Raw genomic sequence first — 21,653 nt, 5'->3', positions numbered from 1 at the left:
CAATAGTCGCAGTAATTTTCCCCTCGTTTTATAATGTGCATCCACCTTTATACGGCATGGCGTCATTGTGAGTTCTATAAGGTTTCGGATTTTTACTGGCTGTGTCGTTCTCTGGGTGGCAGGTTACACGGGCTCGCAGGCTTTTCCTCATCTTCTGTTTCTTGACTGAAGCAAGCCCACAATCGGATATTACAGGAGTGCATGTATCTGAACGCACCTTTGAATCCAAATAGCCACGATAGATAAGTGCGGGCCGTTTTACTATTAGTAGTGGTACTAAAATCTGTCTGTATGCGTCTAAATACATGTGCGCGGATGATTCAACGGGCATCGCTATGCCACTTAGTTGTGCGTAATGGCTTGGCTATGTAGTTACGGCCTTCTGGCATGGCCTTTTGGTCGACCTGGTCAGACCTCGTCAGGTATCGGCATCTTTGGCGTCTCGGATACGAGGCGGCAAGCAGACCAACAGTCAAAGAAAGCTTCACAGGGACCAGCCAACTGGAGGCCAGTACGAACCGTACAACAACGAGGTTGGCCGGCCAAGTTAAGCGGTTGGTCGAGATTAGGCTGCAGCTCAGATACAGGTCGCAGGCCGCCTGCTAAGCACAGGCAACACCGCAGACGACAGCCAGCGCCTGCTCTTGCTGCTGTAGCCGCCGCCGCCGCCGCCGCCGCCGCCGCCGCCGCTTTTACTGATGTCAGCTCCAGCTCCTCCCACTGGTCACGCCGAAGGCTGTTTCGTGTGTAAGCTGCCAAGTACATCTACACATTGGGCCTTAGCTCTCTTCCTACTTTACAAAACGACCAGACAACAACGAGATCACACTGGAGTAAGCAGCAAAAGAAATCATCCAGCAGTAGCTACCATTCAGGGTGTTCTTTTTTCTTTAACCAGAGATCTATGAACGTCAACTATAATCGACAAACTGGATCATGGACCATGCAAGGCTCGCTCAATATGAGTTCAATGTGTGTTTGTACGCGTACATCGACACAATATCGGTTTACTAGACGTAGAAAACGTCGAATGAACTTGTAGGGTAAAACTAGAAAATCCCTTGATTTTCCGTGACCATATATAGTAACTCAATTAGTTATAGAGTTAACCATATTGTCGATTCTGCTTGTCCGGTTATGATAAACTTTCAGCGAAATGTAGCGCTCACCCAGCTGTTTGACACTGTCCAAAAGTAATGATTTGTTGAGCAATTTCCTAACACCCCGTACAACCTTTGATCTTTAGCCTAGGCGAAGTAACACTACAGCTGTTTCATATACGCATCGTTGCTTCTCCCATGAGTTGGAGGAGGATGTGGAGCAAACAGGATTTTATAACATCCTGGTTCGACACCCATCAGTCCTGCCGTTTATATTCGTACATACGTCCTGTGTTTTAGTAGACGGCACTCTATCTATCCAGTCTTTGCATCACCGTGAGCTGCTAGCGTGCGGCGTCTCCTCAATGTTCGTCACTGTTAGTGAATTATCTCACCGAAACTACCATTGCTTCATGGACGTAATGACAAAAAAGGCAATTCACGTAACGACAATTTTATTAAATAGGTATCTCATAGAAGAGCTCCGTTTGATATAAGTATGGTTGTATGCGAGATGACCTTTGAGGTATCTATATACTTGCTCAGGGGCAATACAATGGCTGTGAAGACGTTTTTATATCAAGAGCATGCACTATTCAGAGAGTTTATAAGTGGCCAGAACCTATGGTTAAGGGCGGTGGATGTAGCCGATATAAATTAGTGAAACAAATTAACGTACCACCATGGTGTCAAGGGTATGTCTTATTCTATGCGAACTTAACAATAGAACAGGCGAAGTTAGAGGTTGTAAGGTTAGAGATAAGATAAAGAAACAATGTTTACGTATAATCATACCCATGTTCTAGTATGACTTGGCCATGCTTGAATTTGTTTACGAAGGATAAATCAAATCTGTACCGTCTTTGTTGCTGAAGAAAATTTAATGATTGGATACTCCGCTACGACGGGCGACACCGATCCTAAGATCTCAATGTTCATATTTGAATGGATAAGCTTTTTTCTTAATAAGTTAGATAAGTTAGAAGAATTATTGAATTAGCCTATAGGGAAGCCCCCCCTCAACGGTCCGTATAAACATATGCGAAACTTAATCAACTTTGAATTTCTGTCTGATACTACTTGTTTGAACCACGTGTTCTATGCAAAACGATAATCATTAAAGCTAGTTTCAACGTCTGTGAAAATATTAAAAAAGTTACAGTTAAGATTTCATGTATCTGAAACCTTTACTACGTATCGAAAGTGTGTCTTTATGAACGATAATGCGGAAGAAGGTTCTTCGCCCTGATACTGGACGATAATTGTACTGATTACTAATGAGCTCTAATTCGGGCAGATAGTTGGTACTGTTTTTGCCATCGGCCTATGGTTCTGTCCTACTTTATTACCATCGCGCTTGACTGCACACCAAGCAGCTCAGCTATTAAGCCACGCAATACCTGTTTCAAGGCTCCGAAGTGTTTAATGCCAATGAGAACGTATTCTGCATATAACTACACTTTTCCATTCAACAAGGTTTAATAGTTAGAATGTTACACACCTTCAATTTTTTTTCATCGACACCTCTCAGCGTTCGAATCCGAAGCGCTTATATATTTTATTCCAGATAAACAAAATGAAGTACGTACCATCTATTTTAACATGAAATTGCCAGTAATCGTGATCAATTCTACTACGAACAACGTCAACTACTCGAGGTTGTGTTTCTAACCTCTAGCAAGGACATGTATGTATCTCTACTGTTTAGCCTGAATCACCATTCACGCAGTGGCTAATACAGAGCACGTTGTGGATTCTGGGTTTGATCTCAAGGATAAGCAAGTACGAGAATTGGTCAGCGAGTATCATAAGGTCGTCCTTGGTACAGGCCAAGCAAAGGCCACGAAGTAACCCAAGCTAGGGGTTGCCAGTCGAGGAGAGTGTTCACGATTTTCTTGTACAAAACAGGAGTAACAAGCTGGCGTGCAGTTCAGCTTCGCATTGCCTTACCTTCGTTTTCTTTGGATTTACCATCACTCGTTGCGTGCGGATATTCCATAGCTCATGGGTAGGTAGCTGATCAAGGGAAGAGGCAGATCATTACCGTCGCATTTATTGGGACGGCCCTAGTTGCTTGGGATGGGTGAAATAAACGCATGTATCATGACCTATTCCGTGAACGAAACTCAGTTCGACCCCAGGCTAGCCATGGTCTTGGGACACGTTGTTGGGAAAGCAGATGATTCTGTTTGCTGTTACGCCCGAGGCCAGAGCACAAAAAGTTAGCTGGCTTTAGAGCTTAGTTGTATAGCCTCTAGAACGTGTACATGCTTACCTAAAGTCACTTTTTTATTCCTGCAGTTCGTCTCTGTCATGCTTACATCGGGTGCAAAAGGGAGTGAGAAAGTGAAAAGACTCCAGATCAGAAAAAAGGTCAGACGGTAATTTGCCAGGTGGAGCCGGTTGTGGATTATACAACAGCCTCTAAGTTCTGTAGGGTGCCTTCGATCGTTGTCTTCGTGACGTCAGGCCAGAGCAATTGAGCCGATGAAAGAGAATAGGCTGTTGTGTCGATGTCTAGCTCAATTCTCTCACTAAAGAGAAGGTGGATGGTGAAACTTTTAGTAATTTTTGAAAAATTAGAAATAATAATAATTTCTCCTATCTACTACGCTTCAAGGTGTTAGCAAACTTTAGATGGAACACTTGTACGGGACATAATGCCAATTATTCGAAGCGTAAAAACAGAAGATACAGGATTAACAAAAAATATTCAGAGTTTTGATTTGAAGAGTTAAACCAGAAGCACATCGCCGAATTTTTGTTACAAAATTCAGATAGATTTGGGGTGAATCTAACGAAACCCTACGCAAATGTGTTTATTTCAAGTTCGAACAGACGCAATTGCGGACCGCCTCCTGTTAACCATTACCATATGTTATTTGAAAATTTGTCGTTGACACCATTTTCATGCTTTTTAAGTACAATGCAAAGTAACTGCCTCACAAGTAAGAGTTGCTAACGGATTTATTTACTGACGTCATTCTTAAGATTAGCTTTACCAACGCAAATCATCATTCTGTCTGCTCGTTACCAAACGACTCTCAAGAAAGTCCCCGAAGTTACAAACCTCTATTTTCTAAAAAAATAATTTTTACTTGGCTGGAGCCGACATCTCTTTCCACAGAAGCGTATGATGGTAGCTCGTGGTTGATTTCAGTTTGATTGGGCATCTACTTCGAAAAGCGCATACTACTCAGCATCGATTTGCCTACTTTTCTATAAGTATCGTGCATATACAATCCATGTCCTACGATACTTTCTATAAGACATCAACCCAAATGCATTCCTCCTTAGACTAGTCTTCAGCTTATTTCTTTTCTCCAGTGGTCAAGATGATAGTAAGAATCGTACACTGCCGGACTTCGTTAGAGAATACAGTGCCTAAATGCAGCCAAAAGCCGGACCTTACTCAATCGTCGAATCGATCTTTGCCGCGATCCAGCGCAAACTCTACGGCACAGTGATATGCGTATCTAACCGCGATGGTGGCGGTACCCCAAATCGTTGGCCCAGGAGTCACGACCTTGTCATCATCATTCACCAGAGACTACTAGTAGTACTCGCTCAGCCCGCCACCTCAGGTCCGCTAAGGGCACCTCCGAACCTCCGGCGATGGTGGGGCATTTTGTTTGGAAGGGGATAGGGGTGGCTTTTTGCCTTTGTCGAAACCTCTCCCCACTGACTGCCCTACGCACGTCGCTGATTCCCTATATTGTTGTCACAATAATCATGGGGGCATTACTTTGTTTCTGTTGCTGCTGCTGCTGCTGTCTTCGCGTTACGTCAAACCTGTGTCATTCAGAGTGGTTCAGCACTCCAGTCGTCTTCTTCAATATAGACAACGAACAAAACACTGGCTACAGCGTTCACAAGCGCAAGACCCACTTGAGCCCCGCTTGGAGTCATGTATCTCCTTTATTCAAATCCGCGCTATTGTAGCTGCTGTTGTTTGTTGGCATCACCGTCTCACAGCTAAAATGAGTATGTGCATCGATGCGCAGACAGAGCTCTCCAGGTGAATCCAGTCGCCTGTCCGGCGACCGCGACAGCAACAGCGCGATGGACATGATTATCGAAAAATAGCCATAGCCATCCTATGGCAGCCAGCACTATTAAATCTCGTTGGACAAGCGCAACAGGCCTACATCGCATTAGTTTCCTCCTGTCAGTCTACTTATCTATGGCTTTGCTCGCTGATATCCCCAGGGGCATACATGCATGCGAAACTACACGTCGACGTTGGTTGGAGGACAGAAGCGATCAGATGCTTTGTGGCCGCCTCAGTTCATCGTAGATAGATAGCGCCCCGACGTAGAAAGTCGACGATAGCGGTGGCGGTCCGTCATTGCCTATGTAGACACATACGGTCTATTTGTACATGTATCTGTTGTCGTACGACAACGGTTTTCGGCTGTACAGCAGATGAAGGAAAAATAAGACGAGTAAGAAAGGAGAGAATCATGTTGTCTTCGTTTTGGAGGAGGATAAAGAGCAACAGGCAGAGCAGTATGAGAGTAACTGCAAGAGACATAGCAGCCATCGTTTGTAACGATCAGACGCGGCGGCGGCGGCTCATGAACAAACCACCGCTTGATTCGCCTCCTCAATGGTGATCGATACCGCCCCAGCACGTCGATGACATGAAGCACGCGACAACTAGTTGAAAAAGGACAGGAAAGACAAGGGGCGCAATCGAGTTAAAGGATAAAAAAAAACGTTGTCTGCCGTAGCTGTATCTATATAACCGTGACGAGCGAAGACATTGAAAATAGCAATAGGTGAGGACTGAACAGAGGAGATTTACTCGTATTGCTATAGATATTGACTATGCCGTTGACCCGGTATAGATTTGCTGCCGTTGTGGCCACAGCACCTGACACGAAGACTGCCTACAGCGTTGTGCTCCGCAATGGGTCGGCTTACACGAAGATTTAGAATCGATGACAAGCGCTGACGAAGATGCCGAATTAGCAAGAGGGCGAAAAGGGCACAGCTGACCTGTGACAATGAAGACACGCGAGCGATTAAGTGCCCCCGCCGCATTCGCTGAAGACCTGAACATGAATGAAAGGCGAGCTACAGAGAAACTTGTTAATGCAGGCCAATGCTTTTTTTACGTGGGTACTGTCCTATTTCAATATCTGTGCGTGATTAACTGATTTGAGCAGTAGGACTACAGCAGAGAGAGGAGAACATAAAGCAGTGGCGAGGTAAAAAAAAAACACGGGTTTTGCATTCGGTGAACTTGAAGCAAAAGTAACAACAGCAACAATAAAAATAGTAATAACAATGATAAGAAAAAATAACATTAATAACAATAAATAGCCTCTATTGTATGGCACTTCGATTGATAAACAATTTGACTATAAATAAATAAATAATATTATTTAATGTGTCTTTGTATGTTTTCCGTTTATTGCCTGATACGAAACGCATTCCTGCAATGGATCAGACAGAGACTGTTCCGGAGTGAAGTATCGCCAGCGTAAATAACAGTAGCAGTATTTATACGAATTTAGACATCAATGGCCAACACGACGCGAATACGGAACACTTGTCTAGTCACACAATCTGGAATGATGCGGCATTCTTTTCACAGAAGATGAGTAGTATTATAAAATAGATCAATATTACCACTATACGCAATCGCTTGTTCCGTTTGATTGTCAGTACCAATTTACTAATTTATCATTTACTGATCAAACAGGAGGCCAGCTGCTTAGTTTCTCGGCTGCCATCTTCAGCATGTATTAGTTCTACCATTAACTTTACGTCGATCTGTACGCTTCTATTTGCTACATATACTTGCTGTTCGTTGAAGGGCCTGTGTTTGTAAGCTTGCCAGCAAGGCTCTGCAAGTCTCGCGTGCGGGGTGCTACACCCACCCCGCTGCTAGCGTCAGCATGGATCGGCTGACCACTCCGGAGAGACAAACTTGGAGAGGAAATAAATATAGAGACATAAAATATCGGTGCCGTCTCCTTTGGGGCGGGCCACTCTTCTAGCCAACCAGTGCGGCAGCGGTATTACTTGTCTTTTCGGCTCACCTTTACTTTTGTCCTATTTTATTTGACCTGATGTATCACACAGGTCTCTTTAGCTCCCCATTCGATAACCGTGGAGAGGCATATTTATGGCAGAAGGCGACCGTTGTAGACCCGTAGTGCCGAAATACACGCGCGTCGGTGCCGTTGTTGTCGCTCTCATCATTATCTGGAGCGGTCGCTGTCGAACGGACATCTTTGCACAGGGTCTGCATCGATTACAGAAGTATGCTGTTGAAAACGAGGATTAATAGAGGAATATACGATATATAAGCGAGTGTCTTTCGATAACGTTCTAATCGATCCGTATTATACAAGTCACAATAAGAGTAATAATGTGAGGCATTAGTTAGTTGGCATATTTTTGGGTGACGACTCAAACAGTACTTCCTATTAGCGAGTGAGACTTACATAATTCGGACACACACAAACACGCAATCACAAAAACAGTGACAACCCAGCTCAAGAATCTTCTGTTTGACGTGTTTCTACTGTATTCTGGAGACACAACCTTCACCTATTGCTCAAGATGAATGACAGTTGTCTACGCTCTTTTTTCTATTTGGTTATCGCTATCGAGTCGCGTTGTGGCCGCTGCTAGTGTTTGTTTAATGTTCCACTCTACTTTCCCTCCCGGCCCACTGCCTCGATGTTCTCCAGCCGCCGGCCTCGCCTTTTCATTGTCGCTTTCCATATGGGCAAAATGAAAACGCACAAGATAGAGAGAGTAGAAAGAAGAGGTCTGTATACTCATCATTTTCGCATCTTTCACTTGATTCCCTATGGACGAATATCAGTGTTTCTGTTCGACATCAACAACTACGGTAGCAATTGCAACGAGAGTAACACGGACAGCATCAGAAGGACAGCATCATATATTGTGGCATCACCTGCAAAATCAGCTACTGCTAGCGAGCTGAGGAGACCGGATGGAAGACACGTAGCGTTTTGAAGTGAAGATCGTCATAGTGATGCACAACTATGGAAAGCGAACCAATAAATCGAGTTATCGAGGAAGCAAAACAGATCGGCCGTCTCCTTCGTTTGGCTTGAGTCTGTACCGCCCTGCATCGTTTGTGTCTTCTCTACCTTCGCTAGTGCGCGGCTCTCCATCGACCCTGATTGTTACCGGCGGTGTTTGTACTGCCTGTTGGCATTTTCTTCCGCTGCTCTAGGCGCTGAAAAAGAAATCGCAACAAACCGGCACCAGTTAGAAGCGAAGCCATAGAACCAGATTCAAAATCGGTCTGGTCAGTCACTTCATTGTCGTTCCCTGATTCCGTACAGGGTTCTTCGGTAACGATGCTGATAGCTAATGTTGGCAGTGCTTCTGCTATTGCTGCTACTGCTTAAACCATGAAGATGGTGGTTGTGTATGCGTCCGCGAGATGGTCAAGGATTTGGAGATCCGGGTTGACTGACACAATTGATAACGACGACGACGACCCGTTCTCGTGGCCAGCACCGGCAGTGGAGCGTCGCTGTCGATGGCCGCGGTGGCTATTACTACTGGTCACCAATGCCATGGCATCTATCCATTGTAACTATGGCCAGTGGAGTAGCCAACAACCACGCACTGACTGACACCGAAGATCATGGTCGGCGCGAAACGTGTTCATGCGCAACAGAGTAAGCGAAATTGAAGGAAGGTGACAACAACAACAGTGATGGTGGTTGGCAACGTGAGCGCAAAGACCTAACCTAACGTAAACGTGGAAAGGAAATAAAAACAGCAATGTCAGTTAAATCAGCAGCTAGTGGCAACAAACTGCCGATGAAATCAACGGCAAAGCTTTACGTAACGCATAGACAACATCTGAGCGACGTAAGGCTAACCTGTTGAATGCCATCATGGACTGAAATTCCGCTAACCCGCCAGCCATCAGCCAATGAGATCTTCGACCTGATACACCAACACGCAGAAAAAAAAAACTGATATTTACTCACACTTTGTACGTAGACCAGCCTTTAGATTACTGCTCTGTGGATCGCCATTGACGATGCTTAGTAATGTTGGTGTACCGTAATGTTTTAGATCTACAAGTTGTTGAACGATCAAAGCCCCCGTTGGAGTTCACCGCGTCAACAGGGAGCCTCATCACACGCAACATCGGCATGACAGCCTGCGACAAAACTATGAAACGATTGGTAGCGAGGTGAAGCAGGCAGACGCCATCGGAACCTGACGGTGGCTGAGCACTCTGATACTCTGTCATTGTTTAGAACTTGACAGGAGGAAAGCGACGATTTGTACCATGATAATGATCTGTATTGAAAATATATCCACGCGCTATTAAGTATAGAAGGCGCGCTATCCAGACCTATATTCGTCCAGTTTTTTTCTGTTTCATTTGCGTGCCTTTTGCTCTCGTTTGGTTTCATCTTCCGCTAAGAATGAATCACTCGTTCTTCATTCATTTTAGTTGAAAATCAACCTAATAGAATTAACGTTTCTTGTTCACCGCGCCGAGAAAAGGCACATTTTCCTTTAGGTGCAGCCGCAATCGTATATACGTGTATTGGTTGTAGTACAAGATACGAACGTGTGGATTAAGAGCTCGTCGAGTTAGATCGACCGTATTGCGTTGTTTTTTACAAACCGCAATAACTATAGAAACACAACATTAACGAGTATCAAAAAAATGCCACCATAAATACTTTTTGTGATCAGTGCCTTGCAATTATACCCCAATATATATATATATATATATATATATATATATATATTGCCTAAGTGGTTTCGCGTTGAAAAACCGTGCTAATAGATCGCGGTCGTCACATCGAAATTCTCCAGTCGTTGTCTAAATGCCCACGAACAGAGAAAGCCGCCTAAATCTTTTTGAAACTAGTTTGACCTCCAGCTGGGCCACTCCCTGACCTGTGTCAAATACTCCTCATGGTTCTTGGATGACCATGCGTTACGGTCTAGGGTGAAGGCCTCTTGAATAGCTAGCATAACTCAAGATTAATCTGGATGTATGAGGGTCACCTATGAGCCCGGTGCGTCACAGGGGAAGACACACCCTCGGGGGTGACGTAGGCTGCATCGCGTATTGTTCACGTGTACGCGAACACATAGATTCATTTTTTCCGGATCATCATGTTGAAGTGTTACAAACAATGCGAATACAAACGTAGAAGTTACTAAGCCGATTCTCCACCCCCACAAGATGGATCCATATTCAGGGCCGCTTTTTTTCTTTTTTTACTAGCTTATTAACTATCCCACCTGTAAAGGTATTTGCGTGTACGTTGAAACTTTTATTTAGTTCTTTGTTTAATTTTTGATCATGATTTTAAATGTCTATTACATTACTGAAATGACAAATCTTTCATTAATGTTGCGAGTCTCTTGGATCTATGACAAACTGCCATTTTAAGTGTGACCTGTAGGCCAAAATATTTGCTCAATTTCTGCATAAGTTATTGCTTTCTGCATCTGGACAAACGCTTCGTCGCGTCGTTACCATCTATCTAAAAAAGCAGGATGTAACCTGTAGCCACCAATAAGGCACCATTTCCCAGGGCCGAACAATAGTAGTCATTTACTTGCGACTCATACTCATTTCTATCTATTATTTATTGTGTTCCTAATTCAAGTTTTCTTCTAGTTTAAATAGCTTTGGTCCACGTATGGTCCTCACCGTCAGGGTTAATCAGTATAAGAATAAAGGCACTTTCTCAAGCTGAATATATAACATAAGGAATGACACCATTGGAGCTTTAGCGCTAGCTGGAAGTCAGCTTGATCGGTAAACAAACGCGACTTGACCCTTATAGGCCAAGACTAGTCACGACTTAGTTAGTCGTCGTAGCGGTGGCATAAGGCCGAGCTCAGAGTATGAATTATGTTAATACCATTCGTCGACGACTTAGGCTGCCAAGAACCTACTTTTAGGACCCGCTACCTACCTTCGTTCGTAGTCTAATATAGTGTTGTCGAAAAATTATCTATTTCTTCTATTTAATTGCACTTCTCGTTTATGCTCGGTAGGTGAATGTACCCCTTCGGGTATCGAATGAGTAAAGCGGCCTATGAATAGTTTTTTGGTTCTACGTTGTTTTTGGAAAGTTGAGGTCGTAATGACACATTCCCGATCGGTAGACGCCGGGTGGATTGGTTACGGAGATACAATATAAAAAATGCCCCTTTAAAATATTATCGCCAAACTCGTTCGCTAGTATATGTATTGAAGGGACTTCGATACCGAGACAAAATTAGTATATGTATCTAGTGGCCTCTTGGCGATTCTGCGACATCCGCTATGGAATTGTGGGCCCTTATTTTGTTGCAGAAATAAACAGTACCATTGCTGTCACCAGGGCACACATAGACTCATCGACGTATTTGAAGCGTTTTTAGCGTCGAAATATTCGTTGCTATCGTTGTAACATTTCAGAAAGTCTAACAGACTCGGCAGGCTCAAAAATTGAGTCACTGAACGTGACCTTTGCAACTCAAGGCGATGTCATAGAATCAACGAAAGGCTCGCAGCTGAAAGTATGTTCAGTCAGCCGATGTTTTTCTCTATCGTTATTATGGCGATTATTGAACTATCATAAATAGCTTAAAATAGTTGATCCTGGAACAACAATTCCGGCTTTATCGTCAAAGTTGGCTTTCTTAAAGTGCACGGTTGGCCTTCCCTTCTGCAGGAAATTGGCAGATTGGCCTACTTTTCACACTAGACCTTCAGCAAAAACCTATATTGCCAAGGACTCCGATCTGAAACCCATTTTCTACAGGTAAGTTCAAAAAGTGTAGTGTAACTAGAATTTTTTTTTTCTAAACAGACCAGAAACCAACAAAGCTTCGGACACCGTCGTTCCCGCCGATAATACTTTATTGTCTGTTATGATTACGCAGATCATAAACCTCGCCCGCAATAGGGGCACAAGTGCTCCTGTGGGCATTGTGGAAACCCTGCAGTATATATCGCGCTTAGGTCTATTGAGGACTAAGGTTCTCTAACGGTCGTCTTATTTTACTGTAATTGAATATTACATAACATACATCATATCTGGCTCACAAAGGTGTCCCTAACTGTGAAAATTTCCAAAAATAATGACCATACTTTGTTTTAGGTTGAGGTATTATGATATCTAATCCTAATGTTAGCATTTCCAAGCTGATTTTGTTAGAAACAACAGACTGTTGTTAAGCCTAAAGAACGAATTTGGTTGCCTGCGCAATTTATTGCTTACTTTTTTAAATTTCACCTCCATTGATCTCATGGTATGAGTAACACATGAGAGGTATTCATCGACTCTCATCGACGTTGGCTGCATAGTTTCTTGACGCCACACCATGCCATCGCCCCCTGGCCGACAGTATCGCTCATTTTCTGTTGCAGCTGCCGCCGCTGCTGTTATATCTGTTTGTCCTTTCAATCCCGGATGTCCGCTGCGCGCTCGGTAGTCGTAGCGGTTGTAGGGGGCATTTCTGTAGATACTACGCTTTATATCATGGGAAGGACCAGCAGCGGCGACAGCACCTTCCCCTTCATCTCCTCGATCCACAGCCGCCATAGTGGATTTGCCATTCTGCATCGCCCCGATTCTACGGGTCCCCCCCGTTCCCCTCGGGCATTTGCTCTCGCTACCGCTATTTCACTGGTTTCTCCCTTTTATCGACGGCCGAATCGTGACCTCGGGGCCCGATGTTCTACCAACAACAACAAGTCAACCGGGCTTTTGCTGGTTCATTCGTGGTAACGGCAGCAGCAGCCGTCGATGAATGCTACGGTAATAATAGTCACTACATAGTGTAATACGTACGGAGCCAATAACAACAGAGGTCGGTGAACAACTATACTGCAATTTACGAAGCACTCACTTCTGCGGCTCGCCTGGTTTACTCTGTGCAACAAAATATTATCTGTCACAATTGAAAACCTTGTTCCGCGCAGGGCACTTGTAAAGCAGGAGTGCATGACAACTAAGCTCGAATCAATGTTAGATAATGATTTGGACATTTACTCCTTTGCGGCAGCAGATGCTACATAAGAAACTCGTTCTAGTCTAATTTTTCTCCTGTGTGAGCTTTGTAAATTGTTTTGCCAGCGAGCAGAAGATATGGACTAAACTTTTTTAGTTGCTGCCTGCCAATATATCTGTCTCATAGGTGAGTCTCACCCTATCCAGCTGAATCTTCCCATGAAGTCGCACTCTGGGCGACCGCTGGGAGTTTGAGACTAATCGAGCTTTGCTCTATACTTATAATAATAGCGTCTGTGTAATAATATAAATCGTATGCGGCACCGCAAAAAAGTAAAACTTCGTATGTTCGTATAGAAGCAGCTTTCTGTCTGCTTTTAGTCTTAGCAGACTTAATAATCCAGTATTAGGCGTTCGGGAAGTAGTACCATTCAACTAAGATAACCATACGCTTGTCATTAACACGCACCGATGGGCGGCTAAAAGTACTGAGTGCTAGCCAGTAAGGTGTTTCGTCTCAAAGACATGCCTTGTGCTTGGAGCGAGTGTCATGCCGATAGATATCAGTAGGGCCAAATGGGTCAAACGGCACTAATGCACACTGGTCCCAAGTACGGGTGACCATTACCGCTGTCATGTGTCCATAGTATCTCTACTACTAATAACGTCGATGGTGTGACGTTGCTATGAGCTGGTAGCAGCGCCTGTAATAACCGAACGTTGTAAAAATTGGCGGCCCTCGTTTACTTTGCCGCCCATCTAAATCGCTACGGCTATTGTCTAGAATACCAAACGGCTAGTACATGCATATATATATATATATATATATATATATATATATAGATTAATGTATCCTGTACCTAAGGTAAGGAAAGGATAATGGAAGGTCACAACCTGCGACGACGTGTGAACCTCGTGTCGCTCACACGTTTTGCGCGACGATGTTCCGCCAGTCATCCGCGCCAGTCCATCGGTGCTCGCAATAACAATCGCTCACGCGTTAACGAATTCTAACATATTTCTTCGTTCAAAATTTCCATAATGTGATACAGGGAAATATGAATGAACTATAAATTGTACTATACAGGGTTAGATAATGGATGAGCGCCGGCTCTCGTCTGCGGATAGAGAATACAGGATTGGGACTCGACATGTAGCAGTATAATCTATGTGAACTCATTAACGTGTTTGTATCACAGAAAAACTCGGAAAGTTCTGCATGGCAGAAATCGAGGCTCCGGATATGTGCCGGCATGTACGGATGGCTGTCTGTGTGTCTGTCTGAGGAACTTAACCGATCTGCTATCGGCAAAAGAACGATACCTGGGACATGGGTCGCGCTAAATCATACGTACACTATATTTACGTTTTGATAGAAGCAGCGTGCAACGCTTATTGGCACCAGATCACAATCGCATTGGCCACCAATTGGAATAAAGCTAGCAGCATATAATGAATAGTAATCTTTGGGTGTTTCCTCTAGTGTGATGCAGTGAGTTTGACCGATATAAAGCTGTTCTTCACGTTGAAAAGCTATCTCAAATGATTCGGTCCATCTATGAATAGTGTGATGCTACTGTTCGCCTCGATATGAACTAAATACGTAGAAAACCCCCAATAACCGTTGTTTCTCTTCACGACCAAGTGGACGTGGCCATTAGCCGATGAGCATCAAGCTGAGGTTCCATTAGGGAAAAGCCATTGTCTCACGGACTTCTCAGTGGCTAAAGGGCCGGACTAACAGCGTTACGATTTTAATGTATTTTTATGTAATTATTCTGTCCTGATTCATTTCATTGGTCCTTTCTAGCCAAATTGTTGTTGAATCACTCCAAGCAGATAATCTGGTTTTGGCCTATACCACATTTTTTTAGTGTTGATGAACTATTCACGAGATACAGTTATATATGTATATTCCTAAATAGGCATTTTTTTAAAAGATAAACATTTTTCCAAAATTTGGCGGTTACCAAGAATGTTCTTTCAACGCAAAAATCAACTTACTGATCATATTCGGTGATCAGCCTCTTTTCATCTATGTAGATATATATTTTTTATTGATTACATCTATAGTTATCAGCGAGGGCTGTCAATGATTTTTCTATCCTTCATTGATTTTAAACTCTATTTATTTCTATATTTTTTTATTTATTTTCACATCATTAATTATATAGACAATGAAGCAGACGCGTTCGTCTGCTCTGTTCGTCTCACTGTCCAAAATAACACCACTAGGTTGTATCAGCGGTCAAAAGCCTTCGTTGGGATGCAGTTGAGCCTACGCAGACCGTTTGGGCGCTGTCAGAGAACCAAATGCAGTCGATTGACAAACTTCAGGTACGGTAGTGCCCTTAGGACACGCGTCTGCGTTCGAGCGTATGTCCGGCTAAAAATATAACTGCCGACATCCTTAATTGATCGTAATTTTTTCAGCCTCGGTCGTATCTGCCCTCGGCCTGGCCGTTATCTTCATCGACTCTTCAAATGGATCACCGCTTAACAGGGCAATTTAGAAGTGATCTAACAACGGCAGCGCAGACGAAATGATAATCGGAGCACACAATTTTACCGCGGCTGACGGGCGGCAATGACTCTTTCGTTATTTGGTGGAAACGCCCGTTTGTTTTACCCAATTTCATTCGGGCTAAGCTAAAGTGAGCTGACATTTTGGGCTGAAAAACATAAAACAAGTTTGATCTGAACGTTTTACTTTGGTCTGTCGAACTAATCTGGCCGGCGGACGCCAGGTGCGAAGAGCGTTCGCGACAGAGACACATTGGGCCAAGCGATAAGCACTATACGAAGTAGCTGCATTTACCTTGAATGGCCTAAACTATCGCAGAAGTCTGTCTCTCTGTGAGCGGTAGACTAAAGATCAAAAGGAAAACACATAAATCGACACTGAACGGGCTACAGGAGATCGAAAGGTCTAGTCTGAGCAAGGTCTATGAGCGGGACAGCTACTGTCTGCGGGAAATTCGCGGGTTTCGTCTTGGCTACATCATAACGATGTTACTGTGACAACAGCGGCAGCGACACCAAAGAAAATCAGATCTTGGCACGATTTGATGCAAGACTTTTGACAATTTGTTTGTTTTTGTGCAGGTACGAGCGGCATATACCATAGGGAGAGCCGAAACTGTTTGCTTCATTTACGAAGGTCCTTAAAAGGTCGGAAGCGGTGGTGAAATAGGGGGTGTGCTCAATTCGATGTTTGCGATAAGAATTGACCACGTGACTACTACAGGTAGGTCGGCCAGGGCCAAAAAGCATGCAGCACGTGTTGCTATTGGCGATTCAAGCCGGTCATGTTACTTTGAGCAAAAAAATTGTACTGTTATTGCCTATAGGCTGCTGTTGTTCAACAAAGAAAAATTAACGTGTAGTGCACCATCGTTCATCGTTCTCTGTGCACGCAGAAAACAGGACTGTGTACTGGTTTCTGGTAAAACTGGACAACATTAAAAACAATGGCTCAATGAAGAAAGTTTTTTTACTAGAAATGGACGGAAAAACGTACAATGCCTCAGCTTTTGATTTAAACTTCGCCCAAACAACCTTCGCGATATGAGGTAAATCACCCTTTGTAGTCTTGATAATTATCATGCTAATACTGAAAGTATTTGCACATACAGGAATGTCTTAGTTCATTAGCTGACGCGGTTGTGTGCGAAAGTTAGCCCGCACATAAAGCTACTACAGGATACAGTCAAAAATTACTTTGTTTATGTATATACCCTTTCGAACTTCATCTCTGCCCATTACCTCAGGTGCCTGTAGGCAAATGCCGATCGTACCCTGAGTTCCAAGTCGATTCCGAAATGACGTACCAGCACGCACCTACGAAGATCTAGATGACTCTATTCAGGGTCAGTTCCTTGAGGCTGCAGTTGGTTCATACATACAGACCAAGACGTCAATAGAAAATAGCTTCGATTGCTCTGTTTTTTGAAGGATATGAATAATGAGCACTCTATTATTTTTCTATCACCGCATTTCTCCTAAAATAGCATACTCCGCCCCCTGGACCGAAAGTAAAACGTTAATATATAGTTGTCGTTCACTACTAGCAACAATATTTCTTCTCCACATTGTCATAGTCTCAACGCGCATAATGAAGCTATACGGTGCTAAGGCGCGCTTGTGTCAACGATAACAACAAAATCTCGTTCACCAGCGCTTCGTACTTGAGGTTCTTTCCCCTTCTCAGCTATGTACACACATAATCTTGACGACGATAACAACGTCTCCGTTCACAACGACAGTCAGCGTCGGTTTACTGATGGCTCGTCCGATACCTTGCCAGCAGCAGCAGCAGCAGCAGTCCCGGCTTCATAACAACTCGCCTTCGTTTTCGCTATACGAAAAAGAAAGGATAAGAGATACTCCTTCATTGACTATTCGGTCAGAGCTGATCCAAGAAGGGCCGGGCTAAACAGACACTCCCTTCGCACCGCCAATGAGTATTGTCTTGTGCTCTATCGGATACGAGCCGTGTCGGCAGTATCGTAAAACGGCCATTGTTGCTCTGACTACATAGCTGTCCTGGCTCGGGCGACGAACGACCAGCGCCCTCCTTCTCTTTGCCAATATTGGCACCAGGCCCCAGAAGTGATGGTAACGATGTCAGAGACAGCTGCGATATCAACAGTTTGATTTGCGTCAGAGACGCAGCAGTATCTATGGTATCGAGGGCAAGCGATGGCGAATGTGGCCGTTGTTGACGCCAACGCTAAAGTAAACGTTGGCGCCTCACCGTAGCATTCGACCGACGCCATCGAAAGAGACGACCATAGCCAAATAAAAGCAATTTCTTCTGCCGACGTTGTTGCTTCTCTTCATTTACTTCTATTCGTTGTCCGCTCTTATAGCCGATGGTAATGCCGCTGCCGTTGGCGTTGCCTCGCTGTCCGCTATCGCGATGGCCCGCGTTCACTCAAAACAACGACAGTGTAGATACGTACTCACAATCATATACACGTATACACAGAAGGTGCCAACAAAGCGCTGTCGAATTTAAAACCAGATTCAGCACTGGCCTATCAATTTAGGCAACAGATCCCGAACAGCTATTCGTACTACGCGATAATTGAAACAATATTGAGACGACAATAGTGACTACAGGAATTATTGTCCTTAATAGGCGGAATATTTAAAATGAAGGCAAAAAACACAGCATACACTAGCAGACGACGATGGACGGTTTGAGTCCGGAATTCACGTTCATCAACTGAAGTCAAAATACAAACGTGCAGCATGACACATACACCATCTAACTTGATACATTTCAACTATGTACGAGTCGATTCTTTTGTTGGCATTCTCGTCTCCTCTGTACCTCACTTCTGCCAACCCCATATCAGCACATACTCATCCATAGCTAATAGACCTAATAAGACGAGTTTTTATACAGTTGTATTTTTCCTTTACGCCTATTATGTGATCTTCAGTTTACCCTATAATTCCTCTAGCCCAATCAATAATGACAAAGCCAATCAAGATTCAGAAGCGACACCCGCACTCCGATCGTGATAATCGTCGTTTTTGGGTCTGCGTGAGTCGCACTTTGACAGCATCAACAGCTGATGAGGTTACAGACAAAATTTCAGTAATGCGGATTGCGCTGGCGCTAGTACCGCTCTCGTTGCGACTTCAGTTTTCAGACCTGACAAAGGCTTTTGATTGATTCGTCTTTGCCACCTTAACCACGGCGTTGCTGGTTTACAATTCGGTTTCGTATGAGGGTACTCTATCCGTTTCGTTCTTGTTCTACAAACGTAAAGAGCTTCCACGAACGTAAAAAGAAATTAACTTCCACGCAGGACGCCGCGTCATGCGGCCCAGCTCTTTGACCGCTAATGGCTACCAGTTACCAAGTTGCCATTCAGCTGGGACCGCTATGCTGCTACTGGCTGGCACTATGCTGTCCAATTGTTGGGTTAATATTGATTGAGTGATATTGAAAGCAAGGCGTCCTGGTCCCGGGTGAAACAGTTGCCATGATGATGGCGGCTACTACCGCAAGGCTGTTGCAGTTGCCCTAGCATCTGCACTGGCCTCGTTGTGAAGCCAATTTTGACCATTTCAGTACTTCAACAGGTCGGAACACTGAATAAACACTTTCAGCAGCGCGTCAACATGAACGGATCATGCCGCAACGAAGCGGTAGATGTTACCGCTATTGCTGCGATTAAGCTACGCTTTTCACAAGGACAACAAAACCGAACAGCATTTGAATAAAACTGAATAAATTGAACTAGGGCCGGGGCTGGAGTTGTCAGAAGTGGCTTTTGACTCTTCTATAGCATACATCTATATATTGTGCGCTTATTCCGCATTATTTTGGGACCCACAGTCGGCCGTTCGTGAAGAATAATAATGATAGTAATAATACAAACAATGGACAAAAACAGCCTGTATAGGACGACATAGTATAAACAGTTACAGTAGTTTATTTTGTAAAGAGCTAAACTGTAGTTATTTGTCCTAGCATTATTATAGCGACAAACGCTGGAAGCAAGTCTGAACGGATAGCTATTATAGGCATACAATCACAATGGCTGTACTAACCTTTTCTGTCAGCTTCACACGTTTTTTTTCTTTTTGGGTTTATTTACTGCCTGTTCTTATGGCAATAATTTTTTTCACCGTTATTATAACTATCATTTTTACGATTATTATTATAACTAGAGGTCTAGCTGGCATTATTGGTAATTCTGAATTGTTTTAAAAATTAACGGTTTTTAAAGCTGCGAGCTCACTACATTTCCTTGGGTGTGGCCTTTTTTTACACACATATCTAAAATCAATGCTATTTGTTAAAGACAAATATCGGTTCTACTCTAACTTCGAAGATTTCTTTGTTAGCCACCATTTAGACTAATCCAGATAGAAAATTACGATAAATCGCAAAGGCCAATCGCGGAAAACCATGTTTAGCTGTATGTCGGCCTCGACTTGAGGGCACCGCCAACAACAAGAATGTGGAGACCTATGGCCGTTTGCACGTCTTACCACAGTTTCGTTCCTATTTCTCATTCGTAGTAATGGTTATGTTCCACACTCCGAAAAGCCCGGCCCTTTATGTTCGTTTCCGCCGAACGCTAGCCAGACAGCGGCCCAAGCTGCTCAAGTAATACGCAGTCGGACTGTAGCTGTGCTGTTGGTCCTGACAGGCCTGTACAGTGAAGCCGTAGCTGATAGGAACGTTGGATGTCCTAGTTGAACAGCTAGCGAATCCTTTGGCACGTTGCCAGTAGCGAAGTTGGGAAAGTGGTCTGAAGGTTGTGCTTGAGAAACAGTGTCTTGTCAGAGCAGGCGTCCAAGGAAAACAGTGCACAGGGAAAATCTGATGGTTGTCGCAGCGCTGAGTGACCGGTGGAGGAAACTGATGAGCCAATTGTAAGTTTGTCAAGTTTGCTACTGGTTTCTTTCGTTTTAGACCAAACCATAAGTTATCGATACATGTCGTTATCGATATGTTGATAACTTATGTTGATATCGGTATGTTATCGATACTGTTGGTGGGCTTGTGAGAACGAACGTATCTAGACCAGTTTCATGTTCTGATTCGCTTAAAGCCAGGGAATACGGAATGGTCGGAGGCTGGAGCTGTATCCGAAGAACTGTCAAACTGAAACATTTCCCGTTGCCATAGGTTTTACGTGAGAACGACCCCCCAAAAACTGGCAGTGATTCCAATACAAAAATGGCGTGTCTGGATTCGAGTGAGTTCGGTGCTTAAGGCCTTTTATTAACTAAATGAATTATCAAGGAGACGATGAAGCGCTGTACTTCTGTGAAGGTTAACTGTTATGACTCGAAACTTAAAAGTTGCCACGATTCTGTCTCTTTCGTGCGAAAGTATTGCGGTACACGAATTGGTTTGTTGTAAGGGCCTCGTTGCAAAGTTAAGTAGAGAAGGCAGATATCTACGCGAATGGCTAAAATTGCTAACTAGTCTATCAGTGCTAGTATTAGCATTTTCGTCGGTTCCAGCCTCCTGCAGTTATCGTATAGTTATACAGACGTACGACATATGAAAGCCTGTGTCCCCTCTCACATAAATAAATTCGAAATTTCGTGTTGTCTAACGGTTATCGCCAGTGTAGAACGTAGAAGTTGGAACCTAGCAGACATATCTTAGCAATCGACCTAAGCAGCAACATAGGATTACTGATAGAAGCCGTTTGACTGCGTTGCTTAGGGGGAAAAGTAAGCGAACAGAAAGGAGAACACGATTTTTCTTCTAATTCTTAGTAAATAAACAGTAAACTATTTTTTGCAATACGTTCCAGAACCATTGATACTTCATCCAATAGCAAGATATCATTAAATACCCGTGAGGAGTTAAGGGAAGCGCTCCACAATGGTACGCATTTAACGGGTCGTATTTTTTTAGCCTATTTTCAGGCGAACTATTTGGAATTAAGTTCAGTAGGTCAGTGATACTATTGACCAGGTGAGAGAGTGAATTGACTGTGGATTAAGGCGCCTGCTTAATAACTGTGCCCACATTATATCACAGAGCTGTACGCTGATTACGTTGTTTGTTCAGAAACCTGCGCAG

General features: G+C 43.8%; 1 protein-coding gene and 1 long non-coding RNA gene across 3 annotated transcripts in view; both read left to right on the top strand.

The window, feature by feature from the left end:
- Positions 1 to 15,261: 15,261 nt before the first annotated feature.
- LOC147754032 (uncharacterized) lies at positions 15,262 to 17,905 on the top strand. The gene is made up of 2 exons (XR_015310252.1): positions 15,262 to 15,421; positions 15,518 to 17,905. It is a non-coding gene; the product is annotated as an uncharacterized LOC147754032 (long non-coding RNA).
- A 2,416-nt stretch (positions 17,906 to 20,321) lies between these two features.
- Positions 20,322 to 21,653, top strand: part of LOC111259778 (uncharacterized) — a 5,150-nt gene continuing 3,818 nt past the window's right edge. For both annotated transcript variants that reach the window (XM_022832118.2, XM_022832032.2), the window contains exons 1-2: positions 20,322 to 20,485; positions 21,382 to 21,455. In XM_022832118.2, coding sequence (XP_022687853.1) covers positions 20,436 to 20,485; positions 21,382 to 21,455 — 124 coding nt within the window. In that variant the 5' untranslated portion in view covers positions 20,322 to 20,435. The remainder of the gene's footprint in view (positions 20,486 to 21,381; positions 21,456 to 21,653) is intronic.

The sequence above is a fragment of the Varroa jacobsoni genome, unplaced genomic scaffold, assembly GCF_002532875.2.
Source record: "Varroa jacobsoni isolate VJ856 unplaced genomic scaffold, vjacob_1.0 scaffold_5, whole genome shotgun sequence".
Classification (NCBI taxonomy): domain Eukaryota; kingdom Metazoa; phylum Arthropoda; class Arachnida; order Mesostigmata; family Varroidae; genus Varroa; species Varroa jacobsoni.
The sequence above is the reverse complement of the archived record's forward strand: the minus strand, read 5'-3'. Positions and strand labels throughout refer to the sequence as shown.